The sequence below is a fragment of the Hypomesus transpacificus genome, chromosome 8, assembly GCF_021917145.1.
Source record: "Hypomesus transpacificus isolate Combined female chromosome 8, fHypTra1, whole genome shotgun sequence".
Taxonomy (NCBI): domain Eukaryota; kingdom Metazoa; phylum Chordata; class Actinopteri; order Osmeriformes; family Osmeridae; genus Hypomesus; species Hypomesus transpacificus.
In genome coordinates this window covers 13573947-13588175 of record NC_061067.1, presented here as the reverse complement: position 1 = coordinate 13588175, position 14229 = coordinate 13573947, and the positions used below count along the sequence as shown (strand labels likewise).

Here is a 14229-nt window from a genome sequence, read left to right as displayed (position 1 = left end):
TTGCCTGAACTACACCAGCAAAAGGGACCAAAAATTGTCCGCTCGTTTCAAACGGACTGGTATGACGTTTGGTGAGTCAGAAACTATTTTGGGTTTAATTTTGAATTGGTTGAATTAATGCCGACTGCAAGCCATTTGCCTTCATATTCAATTGAGCAGTGTGTGTTCTCATTGTTGCTGACTGACAAACATAATTGGCCGCTGTGCAATAGTTAAGGATAAAGATTGTTGCATTCTGATGCTGGAAATTGGTGTGTGTGCGTGCGTGCGTGTGCGAGAGAGAGAGACTACGATATGTCATGTCATGAGAGTAAGATATGTCATCCTGATTGAACATTTCTTGATATCAACCGTGCATGTGTGCCGCGCTTGTGCGTACTGTTTTGACGTAGCCTATTAGCCTAAACAATAAATTAGGTAATCTGGCTTTCATAACTCAGTGCCTACCCTCTTACTGACATCACCGCACGTCACTGTGTGACAATACTTACAGCACATGCAAGTCTTGAATTGCTTAAATGTATGATGCTGCCATACACCACGGCACGATAGATAGTACTTAAGCTACTAGTACCAAAGCCTGTTTAAGGAGAGCCTGCCCACTCCTTATTAAGCCCCATTGTACCGAACCAGTCAGCTGTGTTGTTAGAAAAGTGGAGGTAACCAGAGCTTGCCGTCAAGCAGTAGCTCTGGTCGTACGATGTGTATGACGTCAATGCCATTTTTAAAGGCTTTTTAGAACAGAAAGGCTATAAAAAAAAAATCTAACACCCAGTGGTGTGTATTTTTTTTGCCTCCCCTTTCGATTTCAGAATTCAAATTACTAGACAAAAAATTATATCCTGAGAAAAGTGGATTTTGAGGGGTATAGCTCCATAGACCTCCATTTATTCTGCACTTGACCGTTAGCGCCCTCATATGGAACTTGAGTGGAACTGCAACCAGTTCAGAACCCGGAAGTTTCCCGAGAGTGGGAGTTCTCCCTTTATTAGACATTCTCTGCTAGTACTGTGCAACAGTCTATCCCATGTAGTGCTAGTTCTATCCAGCCTAGCACATATATGCACATCGTATCTACTGTGTCATCTCAGTTAAACTATCAGGGCTTGGAAATACTGCGACTTGCTAAACACACAGCTGCAAGCCCCAGTGAAATGTTATATACAGGTAGCAAACTAACGTTAGCTAGCATCGCTAGCGACATTGGCTAACTCAACTTCGGTAGGCAAGCTGGCCAGTGCAAGTTGACGCTGTGTGCTTGAAAATTCTGACGCAAGTGCTAAGATTCCGATTGGCCAAGAGAAAAACTGCTAAGATTCCGTTTTGCAATTGCAAGCCCGCATGGCATGCAGAAGAAGGGGAGCCTACACCCCCCCCCCCCCCCCTAAATAATCCAATTGACCATGAAAACGGTGATTGTCGCCGAAAAGCAACAAGTTTGCAGGACTGTTTCACTCACCTATTTCGGTGGACCTTTTCCTTGTTTGTGCTCTCCTCTCCGATTCACATATGGTTTCCCAGCATCCCTCAAAGACTTCGTTGCTCTGTCCTTCCATTCATTTATGTTTAATCTTCTTTTTTTGCCGAGGTTTTGTCTTTTAATCGCCGCAGCGGACATGAAAGCAACCGGCGTCTCCATTTTTCGTTAGTGGACATAAACAGGGTTTCCGCGTGAGACTATTTTAAAGTTTAAAATACTGAGTTTTGGTCGCGCGAACACAACCCCAAAGTGATTCTGTATAGAAAGTGGCACACATACATTCAAGTCACATGGTTATTTTCGTTTTTTTGGACTTATACAGTTGTTGTTTTCAGTTTTGCACTACTGTGTGCTGTGACTGCTTGGTAGTGTGCAACAAATGCTTATTGTGTGTACTGGTATGAATGGTATGTGTGTGTCATTTGAAAATATGGCTGTGTGTACCAAATGAGAACACAAGTTCTATTTTGTGAACAGGTAAGACATTTCATGGCAAAGAGTCATCTTGCAAAGGGAGTGTCAGGTTTAGCATTTTGTGTGTGAGGTTTTCAGTTGTGTGTGTGCAGTTTTGAGAATGACGTTATTGTTTTGAGAAACGTGTGTTAACAATTGTGAAAAACTGTAAGGACCCGCGGCCACCCTGTGACTACAGACCCGTCGCCCTGACTTCTCTGGTAATGAAGTTTTTTGAGTGCCTGGTGCTGGCACACCTCAAAGCCATCACGGACCCTCTTCTGGACCCCCTGCAGTTTGCCTACAGAGCCAACAGGTCTGTAGACGACGCAGTTAACATGGCCCTCCACTTCACCCTCTACCACCTGGACTCCCCAGCATCCTATGGCAGGATCCTGTTTGTGGACTTAAGATCTGCCTTCAATACCATCATCCTGGCTCTGCTTCAGGACAAGCTCTCCCAGCTGAACGTGCCTGACTCCACCTGAAGATGGATCACAGACTTCCTGTCTGACAGGAAGCAGTGCGTTAAGCTGGGAACACACGTCTCTGACTCCCCGTGCAACGCCCGTCATCACCGTCCTTCCGCTTTCTGGGCACGATCCTCTCCCAGGACCTCAGGTGGGGAACTGAACATCAGCTCTTCTACTCAGCCATCATTCCATCAGTCCATCCTCACCTCATTCATCACTATCTGTTAAGCTGCAGCCACTGCCAAGGACAATAACAGACTACAGCGTATCATCCGCGCTGCTGAGAAGGTGATCGGCTGAAATCTGACTTTCCTTGAGGACCTGTACACCTCTAGGACAATGAGGCGAGCAAAGAAGATTGTGGCCGACTATTCCCACCCTGGACACTGTTTCAGCCACTCCCCTCTGGCAGGAGGCTGCGGTCCGCCAGGACCAAACCTTACGCCATAAGAACGGTTCCTTCCATTCCGCTACTAGCCTTATCAACAAGGCCCCCAACTGATACTGAGGGCCTCATTTATCAAGCCGTTTTCTGCCTGTTTCCAGGCCTTAATTGTTCGCAAAAACTGATTTAACGATGCGGGCTATTTACAAACAGGGCGCACTTGGGTAAAATCGCAGATTGCCTGCCACATTAGCGAGAACAGGCAAGTTGCGCTTTCATTATGCATTTGTGAGAGGGTCATGGGGAAAGTGGGAGGGTCGTGGGGAAAGTGGGAGTTCCACCCAAAAAGGTGGGAGGACATGCGTAAAGTGTGCCTACTTATATATTCCGCGGTATTTACAAAGACTGCCAGTAAGAGTGCGCCTCTATTCTGCAGGGGAAATCCTCTGCCTCTTAAAAGCAGGTCTTAACCAGGAGCGCATTTTCCTTTGTGTACAAATGTACGTACCTTATTCAATGGCTGCAGTGATCCAAGCAAGGCGAAGACATATGCCAATTTTTTTCCGAGGGTGTGGATATTCTTCATGTTCGTATGCTTCATGTTTTGTTTACCCGCAATGTTTTTGGGGCTATCGCGTTGTTTATGATCATTGACCTATGCACTTTTGTAAAGCTCTCTTTTGGAAGTCACTTTGGATAAAAGCGTCTGCTAAATAAATACTTGTAAAAGTTCTGCCCTGTAATATGTTCCGGTTTGCTGTTACTTCATGCACGTCACTACATTTAAGCTGGTGCTTTTCTTTTTCCCGTAGGAAGATCCATGATAGGAGCCCATTGTTCTTTTAGAGGCACGCAAATTACGCTTGAGGGCGGAGTATGCGCTGATTGCCTGATGGGTGTCAAATTTGATAAATACTACGCAAAATGAGGAAGCATAGCGGGGGCTCTTACCAAACTCGCCAAAATAGACGCAGCGTAAACTGCGCCATTGTTAGTAAATGAGGCCCTGACACTCTGTCACTTATCACATACTGCACTCTCAAATTGTTAGTTTTATTTGATATTGTATGGTTCTGTCAGCATTTTTATATACATTTAAAAAAAATGTATATTTATATTTAGGATAAGCATGCTCACTCACTTGAAGATTTTAAGATTCAATTTGTTTATTATATGTTAATTGTATGCACCTGCCCAACACAGCAAATTCCTTGTTTGTGAACACTTACTTGGCAAATAGACACAACTCTGATTCTGGTCATAACACTGGCCTGATGTGCTGCAATGTCCTTTGTGGCCTTCAGCCAAAGTTGCACCATTTCTTTGACAGTGCACACCTTAGCACCCAGATAATTTACTGCATTCATTTTGTATTGTAATAATATTGTATTTTATTCAGTCTTATGTTTTTTTTTATTTGATCCACCTGACATGAATAATTTCTTGGCCAAGTTTGATGTATTCTTTATTTCTTGTCTTGTAAGTTTTTTCTCTCCAAAATCCCTTATAATCTGTTGTTTTTTTCTTTTGATTTGAAAAACTGTAACAAAGGATCTTTCATGCATTTCAGCTCCTCCAGCTTCCTTCCTCTTGCGCTTGGCAACGCAATTTGCCGAGTTGCAAATCCTGAATCCAGACAGAGACACAGAGACAAACCGTCGCTCAATCTTTGTAGACGGATTAGAGTCACAACAGTTAGTTCTAACTAAGCAATTTGACTGAATCTGAATTCATGAATTCAAGACTGAAGGATACACTTCAAAGTACGAAGCCCCTGAAGGAACCTGTGGGAAAAAAAACGAAACAACACTTTGTAGTTCAGTTGAGAAAATAATTTGAAAATAACTGGTTATTTGCACAAAATATATTAGATCGTTTCAAGTTTACTTTCCATGTATATTTACATATATGGCTACTGCTCCTCTACATAACCCTTTATTAAACATGTGTTTTCAACGCTACAAATTGTGATGTGTGCGTATAAATAAAAGAATGCCAGCATGTTTAACAAGTCCCATTTACCAAAACAGTTAGGCCTAAATGTATCTCTGCTTTACTAAGGCCTATATTATCGCCTAGTGTTACAGTGCGTATCCACTGCAGCCACGCGAATCGCTTGCTATCGCTCGCCATCCCACAGTTCACCACGCTCAGGGGCGTTTCAAACAGATTAATGTAGAATGTAGTTTTCTAAAGTCACTGTTGTAGTTGTCATGGCCAAATGTGTAGACTTGGGTTTACGTAGTTGCAACATCGATCAAAATACAACTTGTATACAAAATTCTAAACTGTTTAATAGACATACACGTTGACATGTGTAAAAAACGTTTTACTATATTCCTCAGTCTCTGCTAATCTGTCGTCACGATAGGGAGTTCCAGCCGGGCTACCTAGCTAGTTACCACAGAACGAAGTTACGTAATGTGACTAAACTGAATTTGAAAGTACAAGCACCCATAACTTCGGCAAACCTTTCGCCATGCATCTTTTTTTATATTAACATCTCTGTACGAATACAGCTACGTATCTTACAGGACTGGGTAAGCGGCCTCACAAACGATTAGCAGAGAATGTCTTCTCCTCCACCTTGAAACCTAGAAATATTTACCATGGTTGCTACGTTACGAGAAACAAGAAAACACTCGATTGGCCATCGCTAGCGAAAATCGCACCTCATTTGCATAAAGTTGAGAAAATCTCAACTCTGTCATGTCGCGTCGCTACCCACAATGCACCACGCAAGCGATTCACCTGGCTCGATAGAAAATAAATGGAAAACATGTCGCTCGCATCGCGTCGCTGCAGTGGACACGCACTGTTAGGCTTATAATATTTGGATAACACTTTAGATGAGCTCACCAAATTCATAATTTATTAACCAATTTGTTACCTATTAGTTAACGGTTTGTTCACCATTAGTTATTTATTGTTTATACAAAATGTATCATTAGTAAAGCATTTGTTCACACAGTTAGGGTTAGGGTTCGGGTTTAGGGCTAGGGTTTAGGTTTAGGGTTTAAGTGTTGGTTAGGGTTTAGCTTTACTAATGCTTTACTAATGATACATTTTGTATGAACAACAAATAACTAATGGTGAACAAACCGTTAACTAGTAAGTAACAAATTGGTTAATAAATTATGAATTTGGTGAGCTCATCTAAAGTGTTACCAATATTTGTATAAATAGGCTATAAATCAATAATAAAACAGTAGCAGACAAGTAAACGATACAAGTGTCTTGAATGAAGGCAATAAACATTTTACATTTACATTTATTCATTCAGCAGACACTTTTATCCAAAGCGACTTCCAAGAGAGAGCTTTACAAAGTGCATAGATCACTGATAACAACAAGATAGCCCCCAAAACATTGCGGGTAGCCAAAACATGAAGCACATATTGTGAACAACCAAAATAAGTGCCAAAGGAAAGAACCATAAGAGCATGTAGTAAATACAGCTTATGCTATCCACACACCGGAAACTGTAACACGTCCGGACGAGAACGTTTCTTTTTTTTCTCTTTTCACAGGTCCCTTCAGGAGCTCCGTACAGAAGTGCCTGGACAGCTCCACAAGAAGTTGCAAGAGTATGAGTACTAAAACATGAGTACTAATACAGAGTATAATAGCACTGGGACTTTTAACTATACATGTATCCCTTCGCTTTGCAGTATTCAGGGGTGCAAACTCATCAGGGATGAAAAAGGTGACAAGGATCCGAACCCTCTCGGGGGTGTACTCCTGGAACAAGTGTGTCTTGAGCCTTTTCTTGAAGGTGGGGAGACAGTCAGTGTCCCTGATGGAGGTGGGGAGCTGGTTCCACCATTGGGGGGCCAGGCAGGAGAGGAGCTTGTGTTGGGACAGGGCGGTCTTGAGCGGTGGGACCACCAGGCGATTGTCTGAAGAAGACCGTAGGTGACGGGTGGGGGTGTAAGGTTGCAGAAGAGCCTGATGTAGTCGGGGTGCAGTCCCGTTCACTGCTCGGAAGGTCAGTACCAGGGTCTTGAATCTGATACGGGCGTTGATGGGTAGCCAGTGGAGAGAGTTGAGGAGCGGGGTAACATGGGAGCGTCTGGGTAGATTGTAGACCAGGCGGGCCGCTGCGTTTTGAATCCTCTGAAGAGGGCGGGTTTCACATGCTGGGAGACCAGCGAGCAGCGAGTCGCAGTAATTTGTAATAACTTGAGATGATAATGAACAAAATAAAGGCTTTGCAGCATGAATGCATACATCTTCAACAGTTTAACATTATTTTGACGCTCCTAGTTCATGTTGTTGAGAAGCTATTGACTTTTGAAACGTGTAATTTGTTGATGGTCCCTAAACATATGCGTTGTTTAGGCAGCCGAAAGCATTGGCTAAGCGGCCGGTCGTAGCGGTGCTAACACCGGTTAAAATAATGCAATACTGGGCGTCCGAATGTCTGTTGAATATCAAACTTCAAACCAACTTTACCACGGTCATTCACCAGCCTAAAATACAATACAATCAAATCATCTCTGTCCATGACTGCACCTATAGCTTGCTCTGGGTAGCCTATATGTGCCCCACACAGGTATAGCAGAGCTGCCCGCAATATAGTTAGGCTATGGTGTTATCCCCAAAATAGCATTTCGTGACCACGAATTTCAGATGTCTGGGGCTCTGGGAGTTACAGACCCTGAACACTCGAAATAAAAAGCGTGCGTGTCATTTTGACATTGGTAGGCCAAACAAGCTTGAAAAAAATATTAATGACAGCTTGCGTTCGCAGATTAGGATACTTGAAGGACCCCCCCCCCCCCCCCTAAAATATTTTGATTGCTAGGGCTGCCGACTTTTTCAAAAACCTTGGTGTGAGATTTGGTGCGAGGGGCAAGCTTTTGCGAGCTGCACCACCACCGCAGTAATGTTTGGTGCTACATGTTGCAGGACATTTTTGGCTAGGTGTTGTTTGACAACAAACATTTTTAAATTAATTAACAACTCATTCTTGCTTCTTTAAATGACTAAATGGCACTTGTAGTCTGACATGCTTGGTTGGAACTGTTGTGAAGTGACTCTAATCCTTCTACTATAATCTTTGTACTTTAATTGGGCGACTGCCCAAACAGTAATGGGATTAATGAGTCATAATCCAAGATAAAGCAGATGCGGAGATCCAGGGATAAAGGTCCAACAAAATTGCATTTATTATGCATAAAGGTACAACAAAAATATTCTCTGTTGCTTTTCAGCTCAATTTTTTATATATATATATATCCAAAATAATCCTTTGCTTAAAGCAAAATGTATGTTTGTGTTTCAAACTGTTTTTACAGCAAACTTGTCATATTAGCCTGTTTTCCCAAAATACATTACAAGCTTATGTAATTTTTTTGAGGGCATTGGAGGGTAAGCAGATACTAATGTTTGTAGAGCTATCTCAATCCCAGCTAAAATACGGCCATAGAGTGACAACGTTTGCGTAGTTGTTTAAATAATCTCGTTTTGAAGGGGTTTCTTTATTAAAGGCACGTTTTGCAAACCTAGCAATTATATATCGAGATTGAAAGGATTCAAACCAAAATGTCCCACCCCTTAATCCCCTTTAAAGCCACTCACGCAGTCTGAATGCCGTACAATCATTAGTGCTGGTCTGACCTTAATGATTGCTCGTTTTTATTAGTCCTGTGACGCCTTCATATCAAACTGATTATATTTTACTGTCAAACCTTTAGATTTATTGACTGCTATAATAAAGTGAACTTTATTTCCCCAAATATGTAAGAAAATGCTTCTCAACAACATGACCTGCTCTTCCTCTAATTTAATGCAATATGACTGGATGCTTTCAAACATCAGTAGAAGGGGGACATTTTATGGGCAAGTGTGAGTCATAATTTAGTTTAATAAAACTTAATAAAAAAAATTTGGGATGCAACTGTATCAACTATGTGAACCACACATTGCCTCAACCTCTTGCACTCAGGAAGATTAGAAGAGAACCCGGTTTAATTTTATACTTTCACTCTCAATACTTTTAAGTGTAAACAAGAAGCCACAAATGTATGTTGTATACTTGTGAATTTGTGCAATTTTCTTAAATAATAAGTACACATATTTATTTAAAAGATACAGGACTATCAGTAGTACAATGTATACCCATGAAAACGTGTCTTTCTACAAATATCTGGATATTTGATATTAGTTTAAACAGTGGGTTTGGATATGATATAGTTAAACAAACTACCCCAGCCAGGGCAACCACAAGCCCACATACAAATTTCCCCAGAAATTGTACCCTCTCTCGTTCAGTAATCATTTAGTATTTAAAGTAACAGCTTATCCTACGTATGTTTTTGTTTTCTAGAAGTATCTACAATTGGTTGGTGAGCATGTGCATTATTATTACAACACATGAACGATGAACAGTTAAGAGTTGAAGGATGCTATATAGCGTGGAAGCACTACATCGTTTGGTTGTAATTCTGTGTGTTGTAAGTGAAACAGTTATTCTACTGGAGTAAACTTGTCTTCAAAAAAAAAGGATTACTTTTACCATTTTGTTTGAACTGCTACTTGTATTGAACACAATTTTAGGAGTTAACAGCAGTGAGTAGCCTGGTAGCTGTTAGTTAAAGCATGACAATTCAGAATTGTGCAAACCCATGATAAGTAAAACACATGGACACATGTCAAAACATCAGAAGTTCTAACCATTCAGCAATGAAAGAGCTTAGGAAAAAACAATTGCTTAGAAAAAGGAAAATTTGTCACTATGATATGCAATAGTAAAAAAAAAAGGGCAATATTACCAGCCACATTACACACACCTCACTACAAAGTAAAACAGAATGTGAGCTTGAAAGCATAGAAATCCATTAGGTAGTCCCAAAATAATTAAAAGTCCAAGACAAACATAAATAAATAGTTCATAAAAATATAGTTCTGTTAACTGTATGATTATATATCCTACAAGGCTGAAATAACCTACCCACCTCAGTGTATGTGTCCTCCAGCAGTAAATCACTGGATACAGCATAGAACTCCATTGTCTCCTCACCTTTTTCCATCTGCACTGACAGCCTATGATAAGAAAGCCAGCATACACTGCATGACTAAATGGAACCACTTGTGTAATGCCTCTTGAACTGTGCCTATCTATATTATTTGGCAAGACTTGAAAATGACAGATGAACAAACTATTAACCTCAGGTGATATGCAACAGCTGTTAGCTGAGTTGGTTAGCTCAGTGTTTAAGAATGAATCACGTTGCAGCTTTTCAACACGATCAGTTGATAGTATGACTGAATGCATTGACTTACACTGCAGGTCTGACAGAGGCTTGAAGATTCAGTCTCAGAGGTTTCAGATCCCGGCCCTGTGCTCGCTGGACTTTTCCTGAGACACAGGAAGCCACCTGAGGTATGTCAGCATATAGCAAAAGTAGGCTTATTGGTTGACATTTTGTATTTTTCTAGTAATAGGGCCTCAAATAGTCTACCACAAAAACATGATACAATATCACAATGTTATCAAAAGAAATTATTACATTATGTGAGACACTGAATTATGACTTTGGGAATGTTGGCATTGTGTGAACTTTTTAACATGTTTAATGCATTTCGGCAATATGTAAGGTTTTCCTTCATAGAATTTGTATTGATCCAAGTATCAACCTAAAAGACAAGCAGGCCTTTAAAGGTACCTTAAAGTCCAGACTCATAAATCCCAGAGCAAAGCCCACACAATCTGGATTGCTATACGGTCCTGTAATAGTCAGAGGAGTGAAGGACACATGGATAGTGATACTACCACCTGCTGGAACCACCTAGAACAACAATTAGAACAGTGTCAGTTTGTTTGGCACAACATTTTGCATTGCAAACAGAAACTAAAAAGATTTGCTCAATTTCAAGCAGAAGATGCTTTAAAAGTTTTAAATTCAAAAGATTTATATTTAAACATAAAGATTTGCATTAAAAATGATTGTATTTTTCTGAGACCAACAAAGGTAAAATGTTTTACACAAAAAATAAAAAAGGTTGCAATAAAATATAACATGTCAAGATTAAAACAATATAAAAAACAATACCAAATATAGCTGCAAGCAGCGCTGCGGGTTCCTCCGCAAAATGGAAAAATATTATAAAAATGTACATTGTAGAAGGTCAAGAGTTGGACAACAAGAGAGCAAAACTACATGTTTGGCCAATAACAATAGGCTGAATGGAGATTTGAACTCATGAGCATCAGGTTACAAGTCAGTCTCTCTATCCCCTCTGCAACACACTAACTGTTGAAATGTTTTTAATAGAAAGGGGCAGAGTATTAACTTTTTATAGGATATTGAAAGTCTTCTTGAGTTGATCTCTTTCCAGACTCTCAGTCAATGCACAACTAACAGTTACCATGTGGGTAACGGGGCTGGGCTGGGCAGGGCAGGGCAGAGCTCATGTTCAAGACTAGATTGTGGAGGTACAGCAGCCGACTCTCTGGTGCGATTAAAATACACAACATGCACAATCAGGGTGACCAACAAGATTATATTAACTAACAAACAATAACATTACAAACATTTAACTGAACGAACACAACAACTGAAATCCCTCGCAAGACTGTTGAAACCAAACTATTTTCCACAAGTCTTTGCGTTTTTTGACATGCTGCACTGCATGCTGGGTACCCAAGGGTGCTGACGCTGATTACCTAGCTGTGCTCCGACTGCGTGATATGAGTAATAGCTTTGGTCAGCTTTGGGACTAAAGTTAAGAAATGGTTGACATTTCAAGGTGAAATGGTTAAGCATTAAATTGTGCATGATATTTCAGAATGATGTCTGCCTGTTTAACTAAACAAGTAATCAAAATTAAGACAGGCCAAAAGATTGTGCCTGGATTCAAACCTGTGACCTTGCACTGTGCAGGACAATGTTTCAACCCATTGAGCTACCTGCAAGGCTGAGAGAATATGGTCAGCTACTGTATAAAAAAAGAAAGCCATTTCTCCTGGGGCACGGATTGTTCGATTTGGCCAAAGTTTAAACAGCTGTAATTCAATGATCTTTTGACATATTAAGGTGAAATTATGCATTGGAACTTCCGAACGATGTCATCCTGTTTAACTTAACAGATGTCCAAATTTTAGACGAGCTTAACGGCAGTGGCTGGATTTGAACCTACGACCTTATACTTTGCAGATCACCGTCCCAGCTCGTTGAGCTATTCTTAGTGTTGAATGTTATCAGGTTCAGTTACTGTATAAAAAAGTAAGCTGTTTCTCCTGTGGTAAGCGTTGTTAGATTCAGCCAAGGTTGAAACAGCTTTAATTAAATAATATTTTGACGTACAAAGGTGAAATTGTTTATGGTACTTCAGAGAGATGTGTTCTTAAACCCTATTAGGTTTGAAAAACGATCAGTCAAAATGATTTTCGATTTATTGACACAAAGAAATTGATGCAATGTGCACATTTACATAAATACACCTCTTTCAGCCAAATACAGTTTGTATTTGATGCAATTGCCAATTGAGCCATTCCCAGGCATGGAATACACAAAGTTCAGTAACTGGATAATAAAAAAAGCTGTTTCTCCAATGGCGAACATTGTAAGATTTGGTCCAAGTTCAAACAGCTGTAATTCAGTCATATTTTCACATGTCAAGGTAAAATTGTTTATGGTACTTCAGGGGCGTGTCACCTTAAAGCCTATTAGGTTTGAAAAACCATCATTCAAAATGCCATTTGATTTAGTGGCACAAACATATTGAGGCAATGTGGACATTTACATAAATACACCCCTTTCAGCCGTTTTGTATTTGATTCAATTGCCTTAAGTTACGTTTTTAAATACGTCAATGATACAAATCTGTACAAATTTCAAGTCAATTAGACCTTTGGTTCAAGAGAAGAGGAATTTTGAAGGTTTTCCCAAATGATCACTGTACAGGAAAATCCATCATGGCAGACTTTATGGGTCCTTGAGGCTTTTTTGTTCCTCATGAGAAATGCACACCAAGTTTCAGAAGAAGACCGTCCCAGCTCGTTGAGCTATTCTTAGTGTTGAATATTATCAGGTTCAGTTACTGTATGAAAAAGTAAGCTGTTTTTCCAGTGATAAGCGTTGTTAGATTCAGCCAAGGTTGAAACAGCTCTAATTCAATCATATTTTGACATACCAAGGTGAAATTGTTTGTGGTACTTCAGAATGATGTCATCCTGTTGAACTAAACAGATAATCAAAATTATGACAGGCCAAAAGACTATGGCTGGATTCCAACGTACGACGTTATCAGCCATTTTGTATTTGATTCAATTGATTCTTAAGTAACGTTTTTAAATACTTCAATTAGACCTTTGGTTCAAGGGAAGAGGAATTTTGAAGGTTTTCCAAAATTATCACTGTACAAAGAAAATCCATCATGGTGAACCTTATGGGCCCTTGAAGCTTTTTTGTTCCTCATGAAAAATGAGGCATGCACAACACGTTTCAGACAAATTGGAGCCATGGGGTGGAAATGCCATCACTTTGAAAATTTGACTTTTGGGCGTGGCCTGTGGCACATATTTGGTGTGGGGTACTCACTTGGATGTAGTATCAATGTGCCAAATTAGAAAATTTATGACCAGGGACTTTTTGAGATATTGGGGCGCAAGGAGAAAAATAATAATAATAAGAAGAATACCAACAATAACAATAGGTTCCCTCCTACCGAAGGAACCCTAATAATAATAATAATAATAATAAAACTAACGAAAACAATAGGTTTCCTCCAACCTGAGGAACACTAATTACAAATAATTATATTTCATACAAAAACAGAAACAAATTTAAAGGTTGCAGTTCCTCTCATGCTGTCTAATGGTTTTCTCTCTGTGACTTTTGTTGTTTTAGCACATTTTGGTCTATTGTTTGCACTTCTGATGTCATACAAGTGGGCGGGCTTTAGAGGGATCTGTCAAAAGTAGTTTTTGAGTATGTTGTCAAATTGAATGCAAAAGTATTGTCTGCCTTAGAAAATAAAATTGCATGAGTAAAAATAAAAATCTTAGGCGTAGATGTAAAATTGTTTCTTGTGATCAAAATATTTTATAATCAAACAAAAAAATTATTTTTATTGCCAATGTTTTTTGTAACTTGTTTATGATATAATTTTCTACGCAAATTTTTTGTACATGTGATTTCATTTCCCGGGCAGACAATACTTTTCGCATCAATTTGACTGCATATGTAAGTGCCAACAACCAATTAAGTCAAATGTTTTTATTGTGAGTGTGGATACCAAGGAAAAAGGACTGGCATGTTCTCAGGTAAAACAGTTCTGAAGCTTCTTCTGCTAGACAGCTAGTTAGATCCTAAGAGTTAATGCTGATTTATCAGTGTCCTCCTCTCCACCACCTTTTCCAGACTGTCCAGTTTGCAGCCAATGATAACAAGTTTGTTAAGTCGGTTGGTGTCTCCAGCTCCAATGCTGCT

General features: G+C 39.9%; 1 protein-coding gene across 5 annotated transcripts in view; it reads right to left on the bottom strand.

Annotated features, from left to right (window-relative positions):
- Positions 1-3949: 3949 nt before the first annotated feature.
- The window catches only part of dlec1 (DLEC1 cilia and flagella associated protein), a 136344-nt gene continuing 126064 nt past the window's right edge, over positions 3950-14229 (bottom strand). For 2 of the 5 annotated variants that reach the window (XM_047023449.1, XM_047023452.1), the window contains 4 exons: positions 10462-10584; positions 10079-10173; positions 9751-9838; positions 3954-4417 (listed from right to left, as the gene is read on the bottom strand). In XM_047023449.1, the coding sequence (XP_046879405.1) occupies positions 4358-4417; positions 9751-9838; positions 10079-10173; positions 10462-10584 (366 nt within the window). In that variant the 3' untranslated portion in view covers positions 3954-4357. Of the gene's footprint in view, positions 4576-9750; positions 9839-10078; positions 10174-10461; positions 10585-14229 lie in introns of all 5 variants that reach the window. The other 3 variants (XM_047023451.1, XM_047023450.1, XM_047023453.1) reach the window with 3 other exon arrangements.